The sequence below is a fragment of the Euprymna scolopes genome, chromosome 38 (assembly GCF_053919585.1).
Source record: "Euprymna scolopes isolate OS-2025 chromosome 38, ASM5391958v1, whole genome shotgun sequence".
Classification (NCBI taxonomy): Eukaryota; Metazoa; Mollusca; class Cephalopoda; order Sepiida; family Sepiolidae; genus Euprymna; species Euprymna scolopes.
Genome location: NC_136519.1, coordinates 55876487 through 55904413, shown reverse-complemented (window position 1 = coordinate 55904413; position 27927 = coordinate 55876487). Strand labels below are relative to the sequence as shown.

Below are 27927 nucleotides of genomic sequence, written 5' to 3'. Positions count from 1 at the left end.
ATTCTGCTATGCATTAAAGGTGACCCTTGTCAAAATATACACTGGTTACTTACTGGCATAGGATCCCTACTATGTAATACTATCACTGTGTCAAGCAACCATACAAGGTCCTTAGAGTTTTAGTATTGCATGACATTTTTTATTTTATCAAAGTGTTTTAATGATGCTCATAGGTGAACATGTACCATTTAAATAAATACATCATTTTTATTTCTTTTTCATGTTGTCAACACTAAAGTTGTCTTTTAGAGACCTATCCCCAAAATGGGTGATTGGCCTCTCTGCATGTTTAATCCAGCACTACATTTTCTGTCTTTTTTCTTTCAAGGTATTCGTTACCGGAACATTGGTTTGTTGCCTTGCAAGCATCCAGAGTTGAAAATCTTTGGCTACAAAAAAGAGGCCTCAACCTTGCCATGTCGTGAGTTTACGTGCTGGCCACTCTCTCCTGACGTGAAATGTTACCACGACCCATATCTGATCCATAAAGGGGAATATGGTTACTACCACGATGTTCTGGACTCATCCGCTTTCCGACTACGTAAAGATGTTCCAGCTAATCTTAAAATTGATGCCTGTGACGTACCAAACTATGGACACATTCCAAACTTTCTTTATGGCAGGAGCACCTTTGCGGAGCATATTGAGCAAAATAATCCAATGTATAACAACACGTTTTGTACTGGAATCTCAAGAACTCATCACGTTGATCAACCAGATGAATAAAAAGCATTATTAAAATAGAGTCAAACTTGAATATTTGATTGATATACTCATTTGTGTAAAATAAAATAAAAACATCTTCAATGTTGTGTATAAGAATTGTTAATTGAATTATCTCCCCTTTGCAGATTAGCTGTTTAGATTTTCTAAAGCTAGATGGCTCTGGCTGGTAGTTAATTTGGATAGGAGGTAATGTCATTTGAATATAAACTACTTTTTGATTGAATAGGGCTATTTATTATATGAACTACAGTTTGGAAATCAGATATTGATAAGCAAAAGAAAAGTCATTCATAATTTTAGTTTTATAACCACATGTAAAGTAGAACACTTTCAACAAAGAGTTTAATTTGATTTGTAAAAAAAAAAAAAAAAAAGATTAACATTTCCCTTATAAAAGTCTAATACAAACTGCTTAGTATTTAATATTCCAAATAAATTTACAGAGAAAAAATGAAACAAAAACACAAAACTAGATAGTAGTGTTGGAATGATTAATCGGAATCAGAATCAGAAAAATTTGTGTATATTTTTTGATGCCAAAAACAATTCTTTTAATGGTTTGCTTTTTTTTATCATTTAAAATTTAATTTTCCATTCTGGTATTAATAAAATTATCGATATTGATTTTAAACTAAAATTGACCGACCTAAATCAGAATCACCCACCCCCATAATTTTAACCAGTATTCTGCAGTTGGTATTTTTTTATGACCTAACCCAGCATAGTATAAACACCTCCAACCTCCCCATGTTAAGAACGGCTTTCAGAATAAACACTCCCAACCTTGAAAACTATACTACATACTCAAACATAGTATAAAAATTATAGTGGGAGTGATTTTCGTTCAAATCTTAAAATCTATAAATCACTCCCACACGTGTATTTTTACGCTCACACATATTATATGGAGTGTTACAGTAATTTAGAGGTTACAAAAGAATTTCCAGCTATGGGCAAATAGCTACACTGCCCTGTAGACGCCTTGGGAAAAGCAAAGGCTAAGGGAGTAAACCCCGACAAAAATCCCGATAAGCCAAGCATTACAACACTTTTCCAGCAACTCCTGCAGCTGCACTGGCTCCAACCATATTGGCTTGCCTTTCTGTCAGATTTTGTTCGCAATGCTGGTAAGTGGACAAACCTAGGTTTCCTTATCACCCGCCCAGGCCTGTAATCGAGAGCTAATTCCAGCGTTGAACTGTATAGATAAAGCAGATGCTGCAGTGCACCAGACAAGATGCAGAAGGTAACCATCATCAATAAAAGAATTGGAATCAGCAATCATATTGAAAATAAAAAACATATTGGAATCGTCCCATCACTACTGGCAAGATGACAAATCATTTTTTCAATCTTCTTTTACTAAAACTTAATTGGTCATCTGAAATGATTATAATCTATGGAGTTTTACCTCATCTCTTTCCCCAAATGTCAGTAGATGGCGAACCAAAATTTGACATAATTGTAATTGCTTCAATTATTTTTTTACGATCAGCAAGATCTGTTTTATTTAGCTCCTCTCAAGGGATCCTGGGAGAAAACTACCTTTCCAGCATCAAAATCTATACCATCTGTGAATATAATATTTTTCATTCAAGAAAGAATACTTGTATAGTATTTTGTGCTGGAACCAATAAAGTTTTAGTGAAAATAAAGTTTAAGAAAACTGCTGGCGAAAGCTACGATTAAACAAGGAAAATTTAACCAAGTTGTAAACATGAAGTATGTGATTTCTAAATAAGATCACTGGTCAGACGTTACCAGAAAAAGAGGAGTAGGAAGAGGAGAACTACCTGGCACATTAAGAATAAAGCATGGATAAGAAAAAAAAGCTAACATTTTCTGGTGTCAAAACGTAAAAAAATAAAACATGACAGGAGAAAAGTCTGATAATTTGGATTGACTGAATGGAATTTCAATGCAGATAAATAAGATTGTCTTTAGAGATTGAAGTGCTTCGATGGCTAATGAGTGATAAGAAAAAAAAACTAGCATGAGAGAAATAGAAAATTTTATATTCTCTTTAGAGAAAAAACAAATTATTACACAGCTTCTTGCCAAGGCATTACTTATCTTCTAGTGGTCTCCTTTTAGTTTTTATGCTCCCACTTCCCAACTAATAAAATCTTATTGATTTTGTCAGAGTCTGTGCCTTTCCCTCATCGTGTACTAGCCAAGTTGTGTCCTAAAACTTGACTCTCCTGATATAGATACAGTGGTTATGCATACCACTATTGTGCAAAAATGCTTGCTTGTTTGCACATTGAATGGTTCAAATGATGAAAGAAAAGCAAATGAGATGAGTGGACGAAATGGTGAGTAGGAGAATAGAGGCAATCATAGTAGTAGTAGTAACAGCAATATAAGCAACGTAAAAGTATTAGTAGTATTATTTTAATTACTGCTCTCATCTTGAGTGTTATTCGTACATTTCAGCTGTGTAACCTCCGACCATTTTCAGGTGTATTTTGTTGAACTCAGAGAGCTTTCTGTCAAAGTTGGGAATCTGCATGGAATTTTGAACAAAACCTTTTATTTAATCTTGTGGGGCAGCATGCTCTCGTTCTGTTAGCCATGACTGGGTAGAAGTCTTATTTAATTAACAGCTGTATTCTTCGTATCATCCACAGTGAGGATTGAACCTTCAACCTCCAGAAGAGTGTCATTTACAACTGAATTTTATCTAGTACTTTATCTATTATACTATGGATCCTTGCATACAATTCTAGTATGAATTTTGGAAGCATTAAGTCTATTCTTGTTTGTTTTAGATACTATTCCCATGGATTAAATTAAATTTTGTGCAGATTCCAGAGTTTGACAAGATACACATGAAGAAGGTTGAAAGTTACATTGGTCGAAACATTGTGCAAATAACACTGAAGATGAGAGCAGTAGTCAGAATAATCCAAATGATACAAATTATCAATCTTCATCTCAAAAGTTCAGAAACAAAACAGGAGTAAATGGATGACCTAAAATGGTAAAATAGGTTCAGGGCTGGGAACAGGTGCATACAAGTATCCTTCATCTATTATTGAGCAACACGAGGTGGGTCTTCTAAATTGTTCATTTTTTTCTAATTTTATACACAAAATTTAATGCATAGAAAAAAAATCAGAAAATAATTGATTTATTTAAACAAAAAAGTGTTTTTTGTAGCAAGTGTTGTATGATGTCGGGCAGCGTTCGAATCATATTTTTACGTGCTTACTTCCAGTTTCATGTTAATGTTCATGGAAGCCAATTCAGCTGTGAGGTATCTCATCACATAGGGTAAAGGGATCGGCTGGACTGACGTCGAACTCTTACACAGTTGACATTCCCATCTACCAAGTTCGGATGACTTATAGAATTTGTCGGGTTGCAGCAAAGGAGATAATAAATTACCGCATTTGACACAAACTTGACTCTGAAAATACAAAAAAATTAAATTTTTGTAAATGATTTAAATTTTGTAATGGTGTGAACAAGTGTCTGTGTGCATTTACTACACAAGCCATGATTGCCCATTTCTTTAATTAAAAAATATAAGTATATATATATATATATATATATGCTTACGATTGACGATTGTACAAATAACAAAAATAATTTTTATAAAAAGTGCATATAATTATGAACGTGCATCTGTGTGTGTTCATTGCACAGACTCATTGTGCTGATCCAAAGTCGTTACTCAATCACAATATCAATTCAGTGCTACAACAGAAGAATTCTCCAAATAAAATCATGAAAACTTCAATTTAAAATAAGCAAAAGTTTATTTATTTTGGAGTTTATAATGATACTCGTTTTCTTCTGCTGAAACCACTTGCAAATCAAAACGTAAGTCGAGCTGAATGCAGTCTATTGACTGCCCATCTCTCTCTGAGAGGTATTAGGTTGGTACAAACATAATGTCGTTTTTTGATGTTCAACTTCAAAAGATCATAACTCCTTTCATAATAAACTTTATTAAGAACCATTAAAATTGACAGCAAGAAAAAAGTTTATCTCATTAACATAGAAATCCAGAGTTCTGGAAGCGATGAAGTTATTGAAAGCTGATTCGGCATCATCATGGCTTTTGAAGCATTTTTCACACAGGAAGCTGTTGAGATGGTTGAAAAAGTGATAATCGGTGGGTGAGAGGTCCGGTGAATATGGCGGATGAGGCAGAATCTCGTAGCCCAATTTGTTCAGCTTCTGCAAGGTCAGTTGAGCAACATGCGGGCAAGCGTTGTCATGGAGGAGAATTGGTCCCTTCATATTGATCAATCTCGTTGTAGCTCCTGGTGCATTTTGTCAATTTATTGGCAGTACTTCTCAGCCGTAATCGTTTCGCCCAGATTCAAGAAGCTGTGATGGATGAGACCAGCTGCAGACCACCAAACAGTCACTATAACCTTTTTTGGTTGAATTCCGGCTTCGGAAAGTGTTGCGGAGCTTCTCCAGCATCCAACCACTGTGCTGTGCTGAACATCGCCAGTTGTCGTAGAGGATCCACTTCTCATCACACGTCATAATCCACTCGAGAAATGAGTCATTTTTGTTGCGTAGAAGACATCTCAAAATGACGATTATTTTTATCATTGTTCAATTCATGCAGCACCCATTTATCCAACTTTTTTTTACTTCCCTATTTGCTTTAAATGGCGAATGACTTGAGTGGTCGACTGAGTTCAACAGCAATTTCTTGTGTGGTTTTGCGAGGATCGGCTTTGATTAAGGTTTCAAATATTTGTTATCAACCGCAGTCGGCCAGCTGTGACCGTCTTTATCTTTATCTTCTAGGCTCTTGTTACCATTGCAAATCTCTTGAACTACCATTGTGCCACATGTATCATTGATATCACACGCTGTCTCGGCAACTTTTCGGCCTAGTTTGAACTGGAACAAGAAAATTGTGCAGATTTGAATTTTGTCCATGCTGTCAACAAAAACGATCCTCTCGTGACGACGACCGGTTCTATGCATGCGTCAGATGACGTCATGACCTGATTTAGTTTAAATAGTTGAAGAACTGACTAAATTTCATGTACGTCGTGTTAGCGCGTTGGTTCATTATCTAAACGTTTTGGGTTCCAATCGTGGTGTGAGATGTCTTTTATTTTTTTCGATTTTTTAAATTTAAATATTGAACCAGTGTTATTTAAGCCATTTTTCACATAACGTTCGTTTTTCTGTTTTTTTTTTTACTTCACTTATTTCCACACAAATAGATTCCTTTCTTTTCTTTTCTTTTCTTTATTTTCATTCACTCCAAACAAGGTACATGTAAGAGGTTACTGTAAATCTGGGTTGGTTTATTTTACAGCATATCAACCCTTTTTAGGTTATTTAATGTTGAATCCAGTAATCTTGTAAAAGGTTTTTAAGCATCAATGTTTGTTTTTGATTTTGCAGAACATGATTGAGTTTTGCAAAGAAAATGGGGAAAAAAAAACTATTAACATTAGTGATTGGTCAGAAGTATTCAATTCATCAGTAAAATGTGCTTTCTTCAGATATGTAAAAGGTAAGAAAAACAAAGTAAAACTATGTGCTGCTTAGAGCGCTCTTTCCTCGAGTGACTTTTGGCCTTGGTAAGTGCTGATTAATTAGCATAAAAACTTAAGTTTTGGAGGATTTTAAGTAAAATCTTACGAAATATGCAAATCGCCTGAGACACTTCGACCAGGAAAGTTGACGGGGTTGTTCAGGTATTTTTTGTCAGATAATATACACTTATCAAAACCTCATCCCACCTTGAATCCAACATTTTGGAGATAAATAAACCCTGCATATGTGGTCTCGAAAAATTTAATGAAAAATTTGGAGCAAATATATAGGCATAATATTAATCTACCATGCAAGTAAGATGTGTGCAAAAGAGGAGACTTTGTTGGTTTGGTCACATTAAAAGAATGGATGAGAATGCTTTGGTTAGTAGATCTAGAACAGTTGAGGTAACAGAATCAGAATCAGTTGAAAATATTTACTTTAAAGTGAAAACATTTTTCCCATATTAAAATAAAACATCCAATCAACTTTTCAGTTGTCAAATGAAAAGAGAAAAAGTAGAAACTCACCACACAGCGGTCAGTACAATTTAACAAGCGGTCTTGCAACAAGAAAGATGACCCATGAGCAATAAGAGCATCTCTTTCCATTTCTCCAAATCGGACACCACCTCCCCGTTTACGTCCTTTTATAGGTTGATGGGTGACAGAGTCGATACTTCCAACTGTTCTCACCTAAAAGAAAACAAAAACTGATGACCAAACAATGACTGCAGCAAAAAAGAAAAATCGGTCCATTAAAATGCACCTACAGCATTTGATACACTATTTTCTGTTATTTTATGATGTAAACAAAGTTAAGCACTATTGGCCCATCAACTAACAGAATGGCTTGGCATATGAATACAATTCTTTGAAATCCATCCATACAGATTTTTTTGAGCTCTATAAATCAAACTTCTATTGTCTCACCAGCTCACATTAGAATCTGCTACAGAGCATGTTGCAATTTGGTCAAGTTTACTATTATCTGTCTTCAATCTCTTTCCAGTTAAACTAAAATGAAAAGGTATTTTTTATTAGATAATAATGTTATGTTTTTTTCTTTTTTCACTTTATAAGGAAATTTCATTTAATTGCTTTTAACATGGAGTGACACACCTCATATAAGTGAGAATTTATTTGCTACAAGAAAATTTGGTTCTTGTTGAAAATTTCCCAATATTAAAAAACAAAAATAAAAAAAATTCTGTATGATGTATGTACTTGTGACAAAAAATATATTCCAAAAACCACATAAGTTGATCAAGTAATTTTATTTTTATTAAAAAAATCATTTTTAAGTGATTAATGTAAATTTGTAGGTATTACAATATAAATCTTGCAAATTTAAATTATTGTTTTTACAAATTATTTTACAAAATGGTGGACAAAATAGCCGCTTTTCTGTTACTCATAAAATTTGATTTTCTTATTTAAAATTAAAACTACTTGATCAATTGATGTGGTTTTTGGGATATAATATTCTCATTTTGCCATGGGTATGTATTGATATAAGATTTCTTTATTTTTGTTTTTCTAATATGGAGGAATTCTTGACAAAAGTCAAAAAAATGTATAATAGAAAATGGTTTTATTCTATTTGTCTTCCATCTTTGTATTCATCCACATCTTAAAATTTGCACAAGTGCTCCTTAGATATTCAAGAGAGAACTCCTATCCTTCTTTAATAATATCTTTATGAGTTAACATTGCTGTGTGCTGTTCTATTGGTAGCATGTTCTAAAATGTCCCAAATAAGCCAAAGAGTTTAGATCCAGATTAGAAGGCAGTTATAAACATGATTCCCAAAAATTGCTAAAATTAGATTCGCAGAAATCTGATATTTGCTGAGTGGGCTGAAGCACCAGTCTATGTCTATACACAGTTACCATCTTGGCAATACTTTGATTTGAATAAAGACAGTAGAAAATGAACCTTGGGTTCATTTTCAGCAGACTTTCACATCTCTTATTGTATCTTTTAGTCCTCACATTTCATAAGCAATGTTCCTAAAGTGGGAAGATACTATCTTCTGTGTCAGAATCTATCCATCTAACACTTATTGGCTATTTTTTTTTTTTTACCTTAAAGTAACTCCCTACATCAAATGGCTTCACTTCATCCATTACATATGCGTTTAATGAAGAAAATGCAATTTTAAATTTAAAAATAAATAATACCTTTTCAAACTTAATTGATAGATATAGTCTCTATGTAACAATCTTTAAACATGGATACACAAAGATAAAGCCAAAACAGTAAAAAACTGAGTAGAGTGGAATTTTCCAATTAAAATTCAAGCAAGAGCTATGTCTTGGAGTAACATCTGCTAGTTTTACATGGTGAACGAACATATATATTGATATGGGGGAATTCTGGAATTTCTTTTTCCACTGAACTGAAAGAGAGAAAGAGGGTTGTGATCAGGGTTGCAGAGTCGGAGTCGAAGGTTTTAGCTGGAGTCAGAGTTGGATTTCTAAGAGTACTAGGAGTCTGAGTCAGCTGTTTTCATTTTGGTTGTTACGTCACACAGGATCAATGAAAATTCTGTCTTTGAGTGGGATCACTGTGGATTACATTGAATAACAATCGGATTGTAATCAGAAGTTATCCAGTTCCTGAATCAAATGGAATTTGGCAATTAGATTAGTCCGGGATTGATTCTGAATTACAATTTTATCCACAAACAAAAAAAACAAGCATAAATCAATGAGAAGCAACTCATGGTACTATAGCCTCTTACAGTTTTTTTCCTTTTTTTTGTTTTACATAGGAGTCACCACTTATCAAGGCCCAAAGGCCACTCGAGGATAAGGGTTAATGAGTGTACAGAAGTCAATGGGACAATATCATAGTCATCATTAGTAGTGGAAATTTGGTAAATTGGATTATTTAAGGGGATGGCTCATCAAGAATTTGTTTACGTTGGACTTGAACATGACCATATTGTAGTCAGCTGGAAAGCAAGCAAACGGAAGAGAGTTCCATAGGGATGCAGTTCTAAGAAAGAAGCTTTGTTCATGGAATCCACGTTTAGGTTTAGGCACAGATAAACAGATAAAATGTGGGGGAAATTATTGATAGTGGTTTCAGCTAGACAAGTGTTTTTTTATGAACGTTTGGCGAGAGGGACCATAGATTGAAGTTCAGGTGAACACTTGCCATAAAAATAACGATAAAGCAGACGCAGGCTCACAATGTCTCTTCTGTGAGAAAGAGGTTGCAAAGAAAAGCGCATCCTCCACTACAAAGTTTATTTTGAACTTTGTTAAGGTAGGATAAGGTCTTTCTAGCAGCTCTTGCCCAGATGTGGCAACCATGCTCCATCTTTGGATGTACCTGGCTCTTATATAGGTAGAGAATGTTGTCGTCATAAAGGTCTATGAATTATCTTAGGATGTGATTTGAAAGATCATTGATGTAGATTAGGAAGAGAGTTGGGTGCAGGATGGATCCCTGAGAGACTCTGGCATTAATACTGTAAACTTCTGATTTCTGCCCATGAAACACTACTCTTATGAACCTATCAGAAAGAAATGATTTAATAATTGAGAAAACATTTTCAGCTAGCTGGAGATCTTGTGAAGTAGGCCTTTATGCCATACTCTATCAAAGGCCTTTGATATATCAAGAGCAATTACCCTAGAAAGGAAGCTTCTGTTGAGAGATTCGCTAATCCTATGAGATATAACCGTAAGCACATCTGCTGTAGATCAAGCAGAATGGAAACCATATTGTATGTCACTAAGAAGGTTATTTTTGCTTAGGTGGTTAACTACTTCTCTATTTAACACAGATTCCAGCAACTTACTCATGATGCACAGGAAACTTATAGGTCTGTACTGAGAGGAAGATGACCGATCACTTGAATTCTTAAATACAAGATGAGGTTTTCAAGAGTATTGGGAAACATTTCTTTTTAAGACGACACTTAAAAAGCTTTGTAAGTATGGGAACTAGTTCTGGTTGAAGCTTTTTGAGCACTATAATTGAAATACCATCAGGGCCAGTTGCTTTACTGGAATCAAGGTTTTTGATTAGCTTGGCAACATCACGCACATATTTGTATGTTGCATAGCGTGTTTTCTGATACAGGAGGAAATATGGAGGGTTGACAGCCTTGGTTGCATAGTGTATAATTAGTTGCAAAGTTCTTGGCAAAGAGTTTGGTTTTGGAAGTATTAAAATCAAAGCACACATATGGCTTTTAAGACAAATTTTGTTTTCTTCCTCTTACTGCTCTCAAATAAATGCTATTCTTTGCACCTCAATTCATTCCATGTGGAGACACTGGTTTTTAGCTAGACCAACATGGGTCACTCAAAGAACACCAAGTGCATCTATCTGTGTTATGTGTAACCTCTTTATGTAGATCTAGTTCCACTATTTCTTTTGTTTTCTTTGCTTTATATTCTCTTACATATTCAAATAATTATTAATATCCTATTCATTTAATTAAAAACAAATTAGTTGCTAGAGCAGATTGGTTCTCTTACAGTACTTGAAACATAAAATTTCTTGTAAATGTTAGAGGGAAATCTATCTCCAATCCTGCGCTTATTTATGAAGAATAGAGAAAAACTTTAAAGTAAGATACTCAATATCTTCATCTATGCAGGGGCGCATAGATCTTGTCAGATCATCTAAGAGAAAGAAAACTGATAATAAAACTGGGATAGGCTCGACAACCTTCCTAGAGTTGGTGACTCAAATTCCCACTTTGCAAACCTAACTTAAGGAGTAGATAGGCTCTGCCTATCGCTGGCTTTCACACTCCTTTATCTATTGCAGAGGTACAATACCAGGGACTCACTAGAGCCACCCTGTACTTGGCTTTGTTTCCTGACTAGGACATTGAACACCGTTCCCCTATTCCCTATTTTAAATTTCGCTCTTTCTCTCAGAAACGGAGCAAATTGGGTTTGCTTGCATGCCACTTGTGCTCATTAGACTTGTTTGGGCCGGTCTTATCTGAGAGGTTGAGGGTAACTGATTGACAGTTTGTCTGACTGCTGTTTCCAACTGACAGTACAGGAGCCCTAACTCTTTGGTAGTGCTTAGAACAGCTAGTCTATCACCAGTTGTATAATATCAGGATAGTTGAAGTGCTATGTCGTGCATAGAAAGGGACCCTGCTACTATCTCTGATGGGTTTTCATGAAGCCACAACTTTCTAAACAGGACTCTGCTAATGGACCACTGTGTGTATATACTTGGTGTCAAAACCAGCCCACTTTGCTCAACACTCTTCCCCTAACCTGACATTAAATAAAAACATAATGAAATGACAACTGAAACAAATATCACAATAAAACCAGACAACCACCCAAACAAAACCAATTCACCTCCGTCCTTGAGGCTTGCTTTCACAAATATCCGTGGGCTTAGAGGTAATATAGATGATGTAGAGTCTTACCTTTTAGTAAACTCCCCAGATATCTAAGCATTAAGTGAAACAAACTTACACTCTTCAATCCCCTTTCACTACATTAACATGACAGGATACCTCCTTCTTTGCTGTAAGGACTCGGATAGATATGTGCACGGGCATGGAGTCTATATTCATAGCACCCTCCCTTTAACTAGAGAGAAAAATCTTGAATCGGATCACTAGGCTTTTATGCGCTTTCGACTAACATTTCATCACTGTATTAGTTACTTATATTTTCTCTTCTCCCTCAAGTCAATCATGTCTCTGATAGTATAGATGCAACACTCTCCTTAAATAGTAATGCCAAAATACATGTGTTTGGTGACTTTAATATCCACCATAAAAATTGGATTGGTTTCTCTGGTTACACAGATGCAGCTGGACGCTCTACTTATAGCTTCTCTATAGACCATTCACTCACACAGATAGTAATGTTCCCAACTCACGTACCAGATCGTGAACCTCAGCAGGCTCCACTTCTAGGCATAATCCCTGCCACAGTACCTGAGGATTGTATGACTAATGCTCACAGTCCACTTAAAAACACAGACCACCTAGTGGTATCAGTTGACATCACATTTAAATCCCAACCTCAAGGTGAGGAGCCATTGCTCAAAACAACAAGGTACAACAGAGCTGACTGGGAAGTCATTAGAGAACACATCCAGGATGCCCCATGGACTGATATTTTCTTTCTTCCTGCTGAACAGCGTGCTAATGGGATAAGTGAATGGTGCAAAGCGGGCATGTTCTCACACGAAAGTATTATAGCAAACCCCACTCACCCTCATGGTTCACTGCAGATTGTAAAGCTGCTATTGCACAAAGACAGCTACATTCCACTGGTTTGTATGTCATAAGTCAAATACAAATATAAAAAATTCGTAGATGCTAGAAATCATTGTAAGAGAGAAATAGTGGCAGCACAAAAGAAAGCATGCTGAAATAATCTGGGAACGCATAGAATCGCAAAAGATAGGAACTTGTGATTTCTGGAAAATTTATAATAGTGTAGTGAATAAAGGGCGATCAGTAATTCCTCCACTAAGCAACAAACAGAAGGCTGCATGCACAGCAACGGCGAAGGCGAAACTGTTTGCACGACGATTCGCCTCCAACTTCACCTTAGAGCCAACAAACTCCCTCCAAAATTTTTCTATGTGGATTGAAGCCACATTAGATGATATAAAAATAACCCCTTCTCATGTCTGTGATATCATAGAAAACTTAGACACCTCGTGTGGGCCTGATCTCATCCCTGCTATACTAATCAAGAAATGTTCAGGTAAGCTAGCCCCCATACTTTCCAAGCTCTACAATAAATGCCTTGCTGAATTTACTTCCCTAATAGCTGTAAGATGGCCTCTGTGGGTCCAGTGTACAAGAATTCTAGTGAAAGAATAGACCCTTTCAATTATCACCCCATTAGTCTACTCCCTCTCTTTGCTAAATTCTTTGAGACCTTAGTTAATCAAGCACTAGTTCACCACCTCGAAAAAGCAAATCTTCTCTCTGACAAACAGTATGGATTCAGGCAATGTCGTTCTACTGCAGATATTTTAACAGTCATCTCTGAACGCATTTACTATGTACTGAATAAGGCAAGCAAAGCCAGGGCTGTAGTCCTTGATATATCCAAGGCGTTTGACAAAGTCTAGCACAAAGGGCTGCTAATGACAATGAAATCGTACAGTATAACTTGATGTATAGACAATAGAAACATACAGATTGTCATTGACAAACGTAAATCCAAGCAGCATAACATTAATGCAGGAGTGCCTCAGGGGTCGATCCTTAGACCACTATTATTCCTGATATTCAAAAACGACCTCCCTGATAATATTGTGTCCGAGATGGGTATATTTGCTAATGATAAAATGCTCTATAACATGCATGAGGGAAGAACGGATGTACACAAATCTAAGACAATGGCAGAATCATTAGAAAATGACATACAGACCATTATGGAATGGGGATGCAAATGGATGGTAATATTTAATGCTAGTAAAACTAAGCTGCTCTCCTTTAATAATTACAAGACGCCTTTCGAACAGTCTATGTTGATAAAAAATAACACCCTACCTGAGAATTCTATCTTAATACTCCTCCGCCTAACATTTTCAGGCAATATGAACTGAAACAAATACATAGAGGGCATTGCAAAGACTGCTGGAAAGAAGGTGGGTCCCCTCTATCGAGTTATTCATACCTGAGAGTATCCTGTACCTCTACAAGGCCACCATTCACCCATGCATGGAGTATTGTTGCCACATCTGGGCTGATGCATCTACCACAAAAAGAGTTGTCAATCTAATCTGTCCCACTTTATCAATTAAGCTCCAGCCCCTGTCCCATCGCCGCAATGTTGTATCTCTGTGTCTGTTTTACAAATATTTTAATGGAATGTGTTCTGATGAACTTGTTGCACTTATACCCCCTTGCCGTACATATCTCTGACAAACCTGCTTAGCAATAAGATCTTACCCTTTCACTGTTGAGATCCCTAGATGCCAGAAAGCTTTCTAATAGTTTCTTCCCTCGAACAGTTAGACTTTGAAATTCCCTTCCTGCTACCTGTTTCCCGAGCCGTACTGATATGCAGAAGTTTAAATGTAACATAAACCAACATCTTGTTAATCTTTCCTTGACATGGTCTCAAGTAATAGCCCTTTAGGTTCAAGTAGCGATATGCCTTGTTAGGGGTGAATGTGAGTAAAATAAATAAATAAATAAAAAAAAATAAATAAATAAAAAATAAAAAAAATAAATAAATAAATAAAGCTGGTTAAGTGTATATGTGAGTATATTTATCATACAAGTGAATCGGACTCGGAGTTGAGAGTCGGAGTTAAAGATATTAAAGGAGTCTGAGTCGTTGTCCGCATCCTAGGATTTCTAGAAGTCAGAGTTAGACTTTTACTATCCAACTCTGCAATCCTGGTTGTAATAGCTGCTGCTTCCCTCATGTGGGGAGAAGTTAGATCTTTTACGTGTTTCCATGAATAATATAAATAAAGCTTCAAAAATATATTTAAAATCTATTTGTGATGTTTCTTTACTAATAACATTTATGCAAGCTGTTCTTCATATTTACTTGCCCCCCTCCCCCCGGCAGAGTTAGATTCAAGATGAGTTTTTAATGTGGGAAAAATCTAGTCTCCAAAAAAGAACAAAAATACAAAATTACCTCAGTTTAGAAAGATTTCCCTTCATTGACCAAGGAAGGGCAAATCTGTCATTGAGAGAAAAAAAAAGAAATAAAATAATAAAGAAGAGAAGACTGGTGCTTTGACAACCATATCACCATTGTGACTACAAAAATATTTCCAACAAAGTGAAAACACTGTGGGTATGGAAGAACACCATCGCTAAATATTATTTCATAGAAGTTCTTAAGCAGAATTTGCAAACCATTTGCTAATTTTACCTGGAATTTATCCGAGACCATATGTCTCAACTTTTGATAGTAAACAATTCCCATGAAAATGTCTGCCTCTAATTCTTCCCCAGTAATGCCACTGTACATTCGCTCGGTTCCATAAAAATTGTAGCCAGCTGAAACAGAAAAGAAAAATAAAGTAAAATTATTCAATGACCTATATATCAAGTTTCAATCTGTAGACCAAAAAATGAAAGAATGGTTTGGTAGAGACCGTTCTGCACGCACCCACACAAGATCACGTATATATATTTAAACAAACATTATTAAAGACAACAGAGAGTGTCTGTTTAATTATACCTTTTTTATTTTTTTTATCTTTTTGTGTGAAAATCAAAAATCTTAATGTTTCATATGTATTACAAACATTTTCTCCCCATTCCAAGCCCATCTTTAGGTAGGAGTCAAATGATATACTATAAAAGACTGGTGAGGAATAAAGTTAGTAGTAGAAGCATGGAATGGAGTAAAAACGTTTGAAGAAATTAAATATGTATGGGAGTTTTATCAACATTTTTAATTTTCACCCAAAAAAAGACAAAAATTAAAAAAAAAAAAAAAGATATAATCAAACAGGAGCTCTGTTATCTTTAACATTTGTTTAAACAATAAAATGCTTCCTAAATCTATAACTTTCAGATACATATAGTAAAAATGAATCTCTTTACTGAAAAAGTTATAATCGCTGGAATCTGATATTTCTCTATTGTATATTTATAAATGCTCTGGAATTATAAATTAATATCTACTGAGCTTAAACACTGATGGTTTTGCTACAAATAATATATACTTCGAACTGATTGTTATTTAACACCAGTTAACACACGTATATATATATATATATATATATATATATATATATATAAGGGAGAGATGATTAGGTATGTGTAGCATTACAAGTTGATATTTTCTTTTTAGATAATTGCTATTTTATCAACTTGAATAAAAAGAACTATATAAAAGATGCTTAAAACCGTTTGAATTATGCAAGTACCATCAGTAGTTTAAAAGTTATGAGAATTTTAAGTGCCAAAACTTATGCTTTTCCATGGACATTTTTCTGTAGAAAAAGTGGGCTAAATTACAGACCTCAACATTTCAAGAAATTCAGTGATTTCACCACCATTTATTTATTTTTCAAGCTATTCTCATAAAACTTGGCACTCTTATGTAAAATTGTGTGCTCTTTCTGATTATGCAGTCAAATTTGATGTATTTCTTTACCATAAGCCATGAATTATAAATTCAGATGTACAAATTTCAATTTTTTTTTAACTGGTGCATAGTATCATACAGTGGATGTCTATTCATGAACAAAACTAAGTATTATAGTTGTATTTAAATATAGCTTTATTGAGAGCAGGCATTTTCCTGCCTCCTCACCAAAGGAGAGCTTAATCTTGGGTGTAGCCATTGAATGCTTTAAAAGCATTCATGGCCGGTATTTACTACTCACCTCAAAAAAAAAATTGAGTAGATATGAATTAATCTCAGAAATAAATCAAAGAAAATTTTTCATATAGATTTTGGATTTCTGTAAAAGATGGAAATTCCCATAGTCAACCAGAACTTATGCATTTTGGACCAGTCCAATTTTCAATTTTGTAAATCCTCTCTATCTGGCCCAAAATATACCTTATTTTCCGAGATGCAACCATAAATCGTACTCTACATGAATCCTTGATGTAGCTTTCACAGTACCAGATTACCAGGAATCTTGATAAGCAACAACTATATATTCACCAGTTGATGGTAATTTTTGTCATTTCTATTCTGTTTTTTTACTGAAAATTCAACTATGTAAACAAAAAATATAAAACAGTATAGGTTTTAGGGTATGCTGAAAACCAATATTGCATTTTAATTTTCTGCAAATAAGTAATTTTCCAGATATTAAGCAATGTCATTTCTTATTGCTGGTGGCCATCTTGGTATGTGCGAGCGTGCAAACGCAGCCCCAAAAAACTATGCGCAAACACATACCAAGATGGCCACCAGCAATAACGTAAGAAACGACATTGCTTAATATCCGGAAAGCTACTTATTTGCGGAAAATTTAAATGCAATATTCGTTTCCAGCATACCCGAAAACTTTAAAGGTAGTCATCTTAAAGAAAAATGTTAAGGTGGAAACAAGGTAAAAATTTACAAAATGCATCACAATGAAATCTTTTATCGAACCGCCCAATTATTATGATTTATCCTCAGTTTAAAAAAAACGTGGTCGTTTTGCAGATTTGCAAAAATGGTCCTGACAATAAGTTAAAAATAAATTCAAGTTTCACTATATCTTTTTTATTTAATTGTTAGGTGAAAGTACAGAATAGTTAATAAAACACACTTCCTTCCACATGTTAAGAATGGGTTTCTAAATAATGTTATTTCAGCATGGTAGCATAAGTGCATAAGTACCTTTTATTTGTTATATATTTGTTTGTTTTTTTACCACTAAAAAACACAATTCTACCTTAAGTACAAGTAAGAAGTTATAAACAGCATGATAACAGAAACGCATGTACTTCGTACATTTTGTTGCTTTTAACGCTTTTAGTACATGTGTACTAAAAGCGTTAAAAACAACAAAATAGTATTGTTTGGAAATCAAATTTGAAAGACTTGAAAATAATGTTTAAAAATTGACAAACTAAGGATAAAAAATAAAACTGATTTTTTTGCTTCCGTTTTAAAAGCAGAAAAAAGCAGTTTTTTTTATTTTTAAGAGAATACAAACAAAACTCATTAATGTGCTGACTTTAGTCAGCACATTAGCGCATAACGAGCCATTTTCCCGTTAAGCGGATTTGAATTTCTATAAAAGATAACATTTTAAAGAAATTTCCGCACAATTAATAATCATCAAATATTTACATATTATACATGAAAATAATTCTAAAACTATTATCTATATGAAAATGGATGATATATGCTGATTTATCTTATCAATTTTGAAATATTCTTTGTCAACTTTGCTCGGTCGTAACTTTGCTTCCCGTGGTCGTAAAAATATAAATCAAAGTCTAGTAGAGATGGACTTCTATACTTATGTAGTCTGTAAAATTTCAGCTATATCCAATCAAATTTGACCCCGCGCATGTGTATCCAAATGTAATGTATAAAATGTAAACATTGAAAAAACAGTTTCCCTTTTTGTTGTCATCATTTTTTACCGTTTTTTTTCATTCATGTTTAACTTGGAGCATATAAACATTGAATGCATAAAAGAAAAGTAAATTAACACCATTGGAATTCTTATTCTATTCTCCTTCCATCAATGTAATTCTAAAAGAATTGACCCACAAATTAAAAAGATATTGTTGAAGCACATCAAGTATGTAATATTGCCGATGTCCACGAAAATACAGCATATGCTTGTAATGCTAATTTGGTGTATTTTAAACAAATTCTTAAATGAGCAGAACTTCCCATTTGAAAATTCTAATTTTTCAGATTTGCAATGAATTTGATCCAAATTTGACAATTGGACATAAAAACAATATACTTGTTTTAATTCTGCTGAATCACCTATTGAACTTAAGTGAGATTGTTTAAAATAGAAAAAAGTGAGTCTAAATAGCCAGTTAAATTTAAAAAGGATAAAATACAAAATTAGCCTGTCTTTTTCTCCCCCACTATAGATTAAATAGTATTATCACTACTGGCATTTCCTTTTGTTTATAATGGACTATTCCTATCTTAAATTTTATAATTTTATTACCTTTAATAAACAAAAGAGTGACAGAAGCGAGAGTGATAGGCACCACGTAAAATAAGAGTGTGGGGTCAAACAACGTATTGTAATAGTAAGCAAAAACTCAGTAAAAATATTAGTTATGGCTAATTTAAACATTAAAATGTCAGATTTTTTAAAATATAACTTTAAAAAATGTTGCAGTAACATAGATGTCATAAATCTCAGGAAGGGTGTGCTGGTCAAAGAAAACTTAGAAGCCATTAGACAAGATCACGCAAATTGGAATTTGGAAACAATTGAGAGTGAGTTTGCATAATATCAGAAAAGGTGAATGAAGTAAAAGTGAAGTCAAATGGCTCTGATGGATGTTTAACTAATATAAACCTCCTGGAGGATTGTAATGCATCAGTGCAAAAATTCACAGATTTCAGTCAGTTTTGACATTCCTCATGGAAAATTTCCTCCTATCCTCGTGTGGTATTTATTCTAGGCAGGTTAGTCTATTTTTTCAAAATTTCTAGAGAATATTAAATTCAAAAATGGTCTATAGTCACATGCATAACCCAGTCAAAAAAGACAAATGAAAGAGATAGGAGGTGTGTGCTGTCCTCACATCTTATACTGATCAGGTTCAACGTTGCTCGGTGTGTCAATGCGATTATACCATATAATAGAAAGGGAGGCCACTTTATCCATTTCCGGAAAAAATATATAAAAATATTTAATGACCGTTGACAATTGCCTCAAATTAAATACCTAATTTTCCCACAAATGAAAACCCCAAAATAAATTAAAAAAAAAAAAAAGTGCCTAAATATGCAAACCTTACCAGCAGTGAGCATTTTTCCAAAATAATCAGCAGCACTGTTATCCTCCGAAAAAGTAAAAGGTGTTGAATCGTGTCCAAGGCCATGGAGTGCCCCTGATTTTCCAGCCATAAATTCAATCATCATGCCTACAAAAGAACATTGCAATTTTAAAAATAAAAGACAAAAATAAAAGCGTATGAAATACAGTAACTACACACACCATTCCTTGATCATTTAAAAAAAGATCCTAATGACAAAAAATCCAATATAACCAGACGGATTTTGAAAGTTAAACCTCTATAGCATTGTATCTGAAAAATCGATATTTGATTTTGAATAGTCAGTGATTTACAGAAATTAAAAATAATAAAAAGTCAAATAATATAAAAACAAAAACATATAGCATTTCCAAATTTATCAATCGCAACGAATCGAACAAAGAAAAGTGAGTTGGATTATAAAAGTTATACCATCGCATTCGACAAATTGGTATTTGATTCTAACTAGCCAGTGAATTACAGAAATTTCAGTATGTGTTCTTGACATAAAAGAAATGGAAAGCCAAATAACACCAATGCAAAAAGGTATACACATAGAATATTCCAGAATTCGTACAATGATATGAGCATCATAGCCTGTACAATGAACGCACACAAATGCAAGTTCACCCTAATACTCCTGTGAAAAGTACCAGAGAGTAATGACAAGGTGACTCCATACTCCCCAAAGTTCCCAAACTATAGCCAAACCAGCGAATGTATTTCAAAATTTTAAAATTGAATTACATGAGTTTTACATTGCAAGATATACTATAAACATGTATGACAGTTATCCAATAATATGGACAAGGTAATTTGTAGGCACAGTGGTCTAGAGAGAAAATGGCTGCTGTGAAAAACTGAAACTAAAATAAATTTGTACTCCACACATAAATTACAAAGATAATTGTTCGTAAGGAATGTTTACTTTGCATTTTTTTTTCGTATCAAATCCATCTTTTTAACATTATCATCGCCAACCATCAATTGACTTGAATAATGGTTCAATGCACATGGTAAATTACAAATTTCCCATCTCCAACAATGATGCTTGGCAATTCATTGAATCATTTCAAAATTGTCAGCCAGCTTCATGACAAGTTAGAATATTGTTATTTCTCCAGTCCATATGAAATTATTGTCATAATCATTTACAAGACTTGTTAGACACATTCTAAGAACTATGCAGTCATTTTCTTTCTAGGTCACTGTGTCTACACATTATCAACAATTCTGTCATCCTTGTGATTGAAGGATTTTCATAGTTTTTTGGTTTTGAATATTTCAAGAAATGCATGAGTAAAAGAATTATCTTACCAACTGTCATTCGAGAAGGAAAACCGTGCGGGTTGAAAATGATGTCAGGCGTGATTCCACTTTCGGTAAAGGGCATGTCTTCAGATGGCCAAAAGATGCTAGAAACAGAAAGAGAAAACACATCTATTTAAATTTCAGACATTTTCTTTTTACTTATATCTCAAGGGAGATAATAAACCCCAGGATTTCAACAAGAAAATAGTATGACTGTGACTTCATATGCAATACATGAAATAGCTACATAAATTTTACTCACAAAATTGACATTCTTGTTATGTATGTATCTGAAGTACAGAGTATCCCCCAAAAAACACACACAAAATACAATACATGGAAACATTAATAAAATTCACAATTCTTTCTAGAATCCAGAATCCAACTACATTTAGTACAAATAAACTTCACTTTCTGCTGTCTTGTCCACCAAGTTTGTCATAAATCTTCAACAGTCTTTGTTTTATTGTTGTTTAGTGATGAGAGGGAACACTTTGGTGATAGTCTCATAAGTAGGTGCGATGCTGAAGTGCCTTAACACTCAACAGATCTTAACCACCCAGATTTTTATCTCAAAGATAACTATCAAAATAATTGCCTGAACTAAAGAAGGCCAGCACAGTCCAAATCAGAGAAGTGCCAAAACAAGAACATGTTGGGGTCATTGATAATTTTGTATGTTGTATCCAGGTGTACTTATCACTGAATATTAATAAAACAAAGACTTCACTGCAGAAAAAAATCAAATTTCATTTATGATTCCTTGGGTGGCATTTTTGCCACCCTGTAATTTAGCCCCTCTGCCCTCCTCAGAGAAATACTGTTGTTCATCATACATCGAAGGATTGGTATCAGTTCAACGTAAATGCTCCAGACAAACTTACAAGCAGCAAAATCAAACCCCTTCATTGCAGATGACAGAAGATATTTTACTCTAATAGCTTCTTTCCTCAAACCACTTACTTTTGGAATTCCTTCCCTACTCACCGTTTCCCCAATTGTACCAACATGCAGAAATTTAAATGTAAGTAAATATCTTGCTGCATAACTCCCCACTTAGAATGCCCATATAAATCTGGCTCTTTAATCACAGTAGCTCCTTGCATTTAAGAAGCATTAGGTTTTGTTTGAAGACGAAGTTTTAAAAAAATCAAATTTTCCTTCTCAACTAGTTGCTCTATATAGTTAAAATGAGATGCTAAGATTACTTAATGTCGCTTGTAAAAAAAACTTTTGCTGTTGTTTTATCCATAACTAGGAGAAAGGGGATACAAACTCTTCCTGACAATATTAGTGCTTTCCAAACAGGATATTAAAGCAAATAACTCAACAGTTCTAATGTTAAATATTGGTGGGTAGGTTTACAGTATAGATATTAGATATTAGTTAAAATATATTTGTTCAGATGGATCTGATGTTATGTTGTAAATAGGAAACATTTGAGACAAAGGGTCATGAAGGGAACAAACATTCGATCTTTCTTGTACAATCTGAGATTAGGAGAAAAAAAGTCCATAATATTTTCTCGAAAATAGACACAATGTTGACACTGAATAGAAGACAAGGTATGGTTTGGATTTCCTATTTACTTGCCTCTCCATGAGGGCAGAGTTAGACACTAAGGTCAGTTTTTAATGTGGGGGGAAGGAACAAAAATAAAAATTGTCTGTCGTGAAGGATTTCTCCTCCACTAATCAAGAACAAAAAATTGAAGTGTAGTATCAGAAAAGATACTACACTTTGATCTTGGCCTGGAGGCCAAGAAATCTCTTATGGTATTAAGAGTTAATTAAGGTATGGTCTGGAATTGATTAAAGTTGTTTCTATTTATGTGCTCCCCACAAGGGAAGAGCTAGACACAAGATCAATTTTTAATGTGGGGAAAATAAAGCCCCCTAAAAAGGTGCACTCTAGATTGGAACAAAAATAAAATTGCCTCAGTCTAGGACTTCTTCACTGACCAAGGACAGAATAGATTCAGTGAAACATCAGAACAGATGCTAGCAAAAAAGTCAAGAGGAAAATATGTTTAAAGTGAAATAACTTCTTCTACTCTAAAATTATTTCTTTTGCCAAGAAACACTTTTAAGCATGATTGATCTGCCTCTGGTGAGAAAGATATTTACCCCTGTATAGATCCAATGACATAAAGTGGGAAATTCAAAATGAAGTATGCGACCAAATTGGATTAGGGAGAGACAATTCCACTTTATTCATAGTAATTATTTCAGTTGTAAAATTGTTAAATAGATAGAATCGTTTTCATCCAATTATTTCTTCATATTTGTCTCTTATTACTTACATATCTTTTATAACAAAAGTATTAATGATTTTTTAAAGCAAATGATTACAAAAGGTTAACATGCTGATGACAACCAGTCTATGCATCACTAAGAGACTTATTGTCGTATCACCAGTAACCATGACACCATCTGAAGAGAAAGAAAAATCAACTTGATGCTGTATTTCATGCCAAGCACACGTTTGTACATCCTCAATTCAGATGCAACAATAAAATCATGGTTCAGAGTAATAAAACTTTTTACCCAGGCCGGATTTATTTATCAACTCACAAGGGCTAGAAATGACACAAAGTCGAACATAAAATGGAGTAGACCATGAACACTGCAAGAGCACCTAGAAGTGATATAAAATACCTATAAAATGCTTGAATCATACGCCTCAGCATTCCACAATATCTCATAATGAGGAAGATAAGAGAGAGGAGGTTACGTTTTTATTTTTTTTTTTAATTTAAAAAAAGTTTGTTTTTTTATTTGGGAGTCACCACTTCTTATCAAGGTCCAAAAGCCACTTGAGGATAAGGGTTAATGAATGTAAAGTGATAGTATAGTAATCGTTAATGGCGTAAAATGGTTAGAATTTGATTATTTATGGGGATAGATCAACAAGAACTTGTTTACATCGGATTTGAAGGCTACCATGTTGTATTCAACCAGGAAGCAGGCCAGTAAAACAATGTTCCATAGGTGGGCAGTTCTGGAAAAGAAGTTTTGTTCATGGAATCTGTGTTTTGATTTAGGCACATATAGAGTTGGGAAAATCATATATAGTGATTGTAACTAGTCAAACGTTTTTGTGAAAATTTGGGCCATAGATTCGAGTTCAGCCATGAAAATAACGATAGAGCAGAGAAAGGCTCACAACGTCTCCTCTGTGGAGAAAGAGGTTGCAGGGAAGAGAAAAGGATATCACTTACTAGGTGTCAAAGCCGGTTTTGAACTCTATCAAGGCTAGATAACCCTGATTAATCTTGATAAGAGGCAGTAATGCCAAGAAGGCTGGCCTCCTGAGTACCTGTACACGCATCACACTAAACATTGCCCAAGTATATGTAGCGGAATCACTTTATATAGGAAGATCAATGGAAGTATGGGAGAAAATAAGGATGGATTTGAAAGAGACAGGTATTAAATATTAGCCAGAGACCTGGCCAGAGATAGTTTAGAAATCAATTTCAAGAGCTGTCCAACACATCAGCATGTAAAATAGATATTAAATTAGATGATGATGATGATGACAGGGTAGCAACTACAACATAAATCGAAATAGGATTGTTTTGCTTTTCGTATCATATTCATATAGAAATATAAAACTGTCAATATTTTGTATCAACAAGTTTAAACAAATAAAATAGTTATTAAAGTCAAAGTTAAATAAATAAAATGTTAACATACCTGCAAATACCTTTTTGTCCATGTCGGCTGGAAAACTTGTCTCCAATGATAGGATTTCTCTAAAAATTACAATGAGAGAAAAATGATTTGACGTTTGGTTTCGAGTGGAGAGGTGAAACTGCAGTTCATAACTTTCCTAGCAGTACTAGTGAATGTAGAAATAGTAGGTGGATCATAGTTAAGGCGTCCTTTTCATTGGCTATAACATCTCAAAATCTAGGAGGAAATATGTAACTAACCAATTGCAAAAAAAAAAAAAAAAAAAAAAAAATTGAAATAAATTTCCCAACCCTACTATGACGAGACCCCTGGCGACACCAGATGATCTTGCTTTTCAAATAGAGGAAGAGAAGATGGGAGAGGATGAGGTATGGTTGGGGGGGGGCCATGCTGACACTTGGTCAAGGAAAAACAGATGTTATATATCTGTTAACAACGGAAAGGTTGTTTTTAAAATCTCTGTTGAGCGAGATGAAGAATCCGTCAAGAGTAGGGGTCACCGCCAGGCATTGTTCGACCTGGGGTGACTAATCACGCCTAATTGGTAATAAGTAAAAACCTCAGTGCAGGTGGGGGTTGAGGTCTGGTAGAGATAAGCTCTAAGAGAAAAGAAAGAATAACTCCAGAAAGGTGGAAGGGGAATTTCTGATTTGATAAAAACGATTGGCTTTTTAGAGTTAGAGTCCCTTTTTACTAGCTGGCATCGAGGCGTCCACATCGCTCTCACCCCGCCTTGGGGGTGGGGGGGGGGGGAGAGCGAAACATCCATAAGAGCTAAGTTAAAAAGCTCTTGTTCTTAGCTGGGAAACTAATTAGAGGAACTTAAGTTATACAACCTGCATCATGAAGCTTGGATCAAAGAACTCGATTATAAACAAGTGTAAAACGATTTATGAATATTTTGTTTCGTTATATAAAAATGTCCCAGAGTTTTTCCTTGTTTCTCGATTGCCAGCCTGAATGAAGATGCAGTTTATTTCAGGTATGCCCTGACGCCAGATGATGAAAGAAATAGACTGAATCCAGCACGAAGCCAGAGTGATGGCCGAAATCGACAATGTTGCCATACGGACTTAGGGTCATGCACATTTCGCGTGCCCTGAGCAGCAGAAAGATATTTTCCAGTGACCAGTGAGAGTCTGGTCACCCTTGAGGGGTCCACCACTAGACAAGTAAGAATGTAGCCCTGCTGGGTTGCATCTATGGTCCTGTGAGCTGGGAGCGACGAACACGGCCAGAGTACATCACAAGTATGCTCCCGTGAACCAGGATAGCGACGGATGCGGCCCGGCCCTCGGACGAGAGAGGGTGTTAGGGTTATACTACAACTAACCCTAGGTCTGAATGCCCCCTCCCAAAAGGTATTGATTAACTGCCCTAAAATATTAGAATGACCTGGAAATGGAGAATTACTTCACATTAAATTCATATGCAAAACTGATCCCTCACTCTAAATTTTATAATAATTGTTCCTTTTTTTCTTCTCTCAAAGTTTTTCAGGACGTTCACCTATAATTTACCAGCGGCATTTACCCTAGGTGGGTTGAACTGGCTTCTTCTTAGGAGCAAGTATCAAGGAAATATCAAATTCACAAACAGTCGCATGTATTTACTGATTAGGGGAAATGACAACATTAGGTTTTTGCAATTCTTGCAGAGAAGTGTCAATGTTCTCCTACATACAGCACCTGGTATTCTCAAATGTGAACCTATCAGGCTCAACATTGCTTAACTTCGGTGATCTAACAAGAACTGATATGCCATATTTGTATTTTGTAACTTGACTATTGACTACTTTCAAATGTCCCACCTATATCTGCTAGGATGTTATGAGATAAAGTTGGGCATTTTGAAGCAGTCAATAGTTGAATCAGTCTACAAGATACAAAGCAAATAGATGTCCTTGCAACCCATATTATATATACTAGCAAATTTATGCTACTTTCAGTTGCATATTTTTGCTAGCCTAGGAGGATTACATCATGCCAAACAAATATATACAACTCAGTCACCGAGGAGGTGGTAATACCTGGAAAAATAGTCTCATGCCACCAGATCAGCTACTACACCACTTTCCATTCTCCAAAGAAGAGGTAATGACTAGGAAGACAATATCATAACAAACATATTCTACACTAACCCTCTCCCAAAAGAGGAGATAATGCCTGAGAGGGTGTTATAACAATAGAACAGATACAATATTACCCTCTTCCCCAACTGATCACTGAAAGATAGTAATCATATAGTTTCAGGTTTACACAGACAAATACAACATCTCCATTAATAATCAATATTAAAATTAGACAATGCAAAGAAAATAAGATGATATCATAACACAAGAATTTGAAAAACATGCTAAGAATATGTACCTTAAAAAAACAGAAAAAGGAATGAAAACCAGAAAAAGGAATGAAAACCTGTGAGACTAAGTTGAATGTTCTAAAAATCTGTGAGAGAAAATTAAAAAAGGTTCCACTTACAGGAATGCGCATCGTTATAGAAATATGAGTTAGATCGGAAGTGCCAGTGTCATTACTCAGAATTTTGATTTGGTCAACATATCCAGATTCATTGTCAGTGAATTTCATAATCCTCTGTTCAGAAGTCTGAAGATTGACAATGCTGAAGAAAAAAAAAAGATTTTACAGCAAGGAAAAAAAAAAAGAACTCTTTAAGGTAGGGGAATTTATTAACAAAAAATTTATTCTTTTTTGTGGACTGTTTTCCTCATCTCAAAGTAATTGTTGTTTCACTAAGTTTAGGCCAACTCATCCTCTGGCCTTCTTCAGGTGATTAATTTCAACAGGATAGGAATATTGAATCTGGTAATTGTATCTCCAGTAATTACTGCCTTCCGTAGTTGTTGTTGTCTCACCACATTTTGGCCAACTGGTAGGATTAAAGCCACTATCTCCAGACAAAGAAATTATGTTGTAAGAAGTAAAAAAAAAAATGAAATTTATTAGGTTTGCTACTCTTACTTTCTAAAGCTCATAGATTAGTGTCCATTCAATAATAATTCGCTGCAAAATTAGAAAAAAAAAAAAAAAATCGAAACTATAACAATATAGTACAAATATTTAAAATTATGGGAAACTCTTGAAAATTCAGTATATTATTGAAAACATCTGATGACTCACCCGTTTTCCTCTTTTTTATATGTTTTAACTGATTGAATAGTTTTTTGCATTTTATAACTAACCATTTTATATACATATATATATATAGATATATATATATAATAGTTATATATAGATAT

The 27927-nt window shown here is 34.6% G+C and overlaps 2 protein-coding genes across 3 annotated transcripts in view; one reads left to right on the top strand and one right to left on the bottom strand.

The window, feature by feature from the left end:
• The window catches only part of LOC145263155 (uncharacterized), a 29120-nt gene extending 28298 nt beyond the window's left edge, over positions 1 to 822 (top strand). For both annotated transcript variants that reach the window (XM_080120154.1, XM_080120153.1), the window contains exon 3: positions 329 to 822. In XM_080120154.1, the coding sequence (XP_079976280.1) occupies positions 329 to 726 (398 nt within the window). In that variant the 3' untranslated portion in view covers positions 727 to 822. The remainder of the gene's footprint in view (positions 1 to 328) is intronic.
• A 3021-nt stretch (positions 823 to 3843) lies between these two features.
• Positions 3844 to 27927, bottom strand: part of LOC145263154 (DNA-directed RNA polymerase I subunit RPA2-like) — a 143923-nt gene continuing 119839 nt past the window's right edge. Inside the window, exons 25-31 of the mRNA XM_080120152.1 lie at positions 27149 to 27290; positions 24669 to 24727; positions 20977 to 21074; positions 19642 to 19767; positions 15110 to 15237; positions 6780 to 6944; positions 3844 to 4138 (exon numbers count right to left, since the gene is read on the bottom strand). Coding sequence (XP_079976278.1) covers positions 3929 to 4138; positions 6780 to 6944; positions 15110 to 15237; positions 19642 to 19767; positions 20977 to 21074; positions 24669 to 24727; positions 27149 to 27290 — 928 coding nt within the window. The 3' untranslated portion in view covers positions 3844 to 3928. The remainder of the gene's footprint in view (positions 4139 to 6779; positions 6945 to 15109; positions 15238 to 19641; positions 19768 to 20976; positions 21075 to 24668; positions 24728 to 27148; positions 27291 to 27927) is intronic.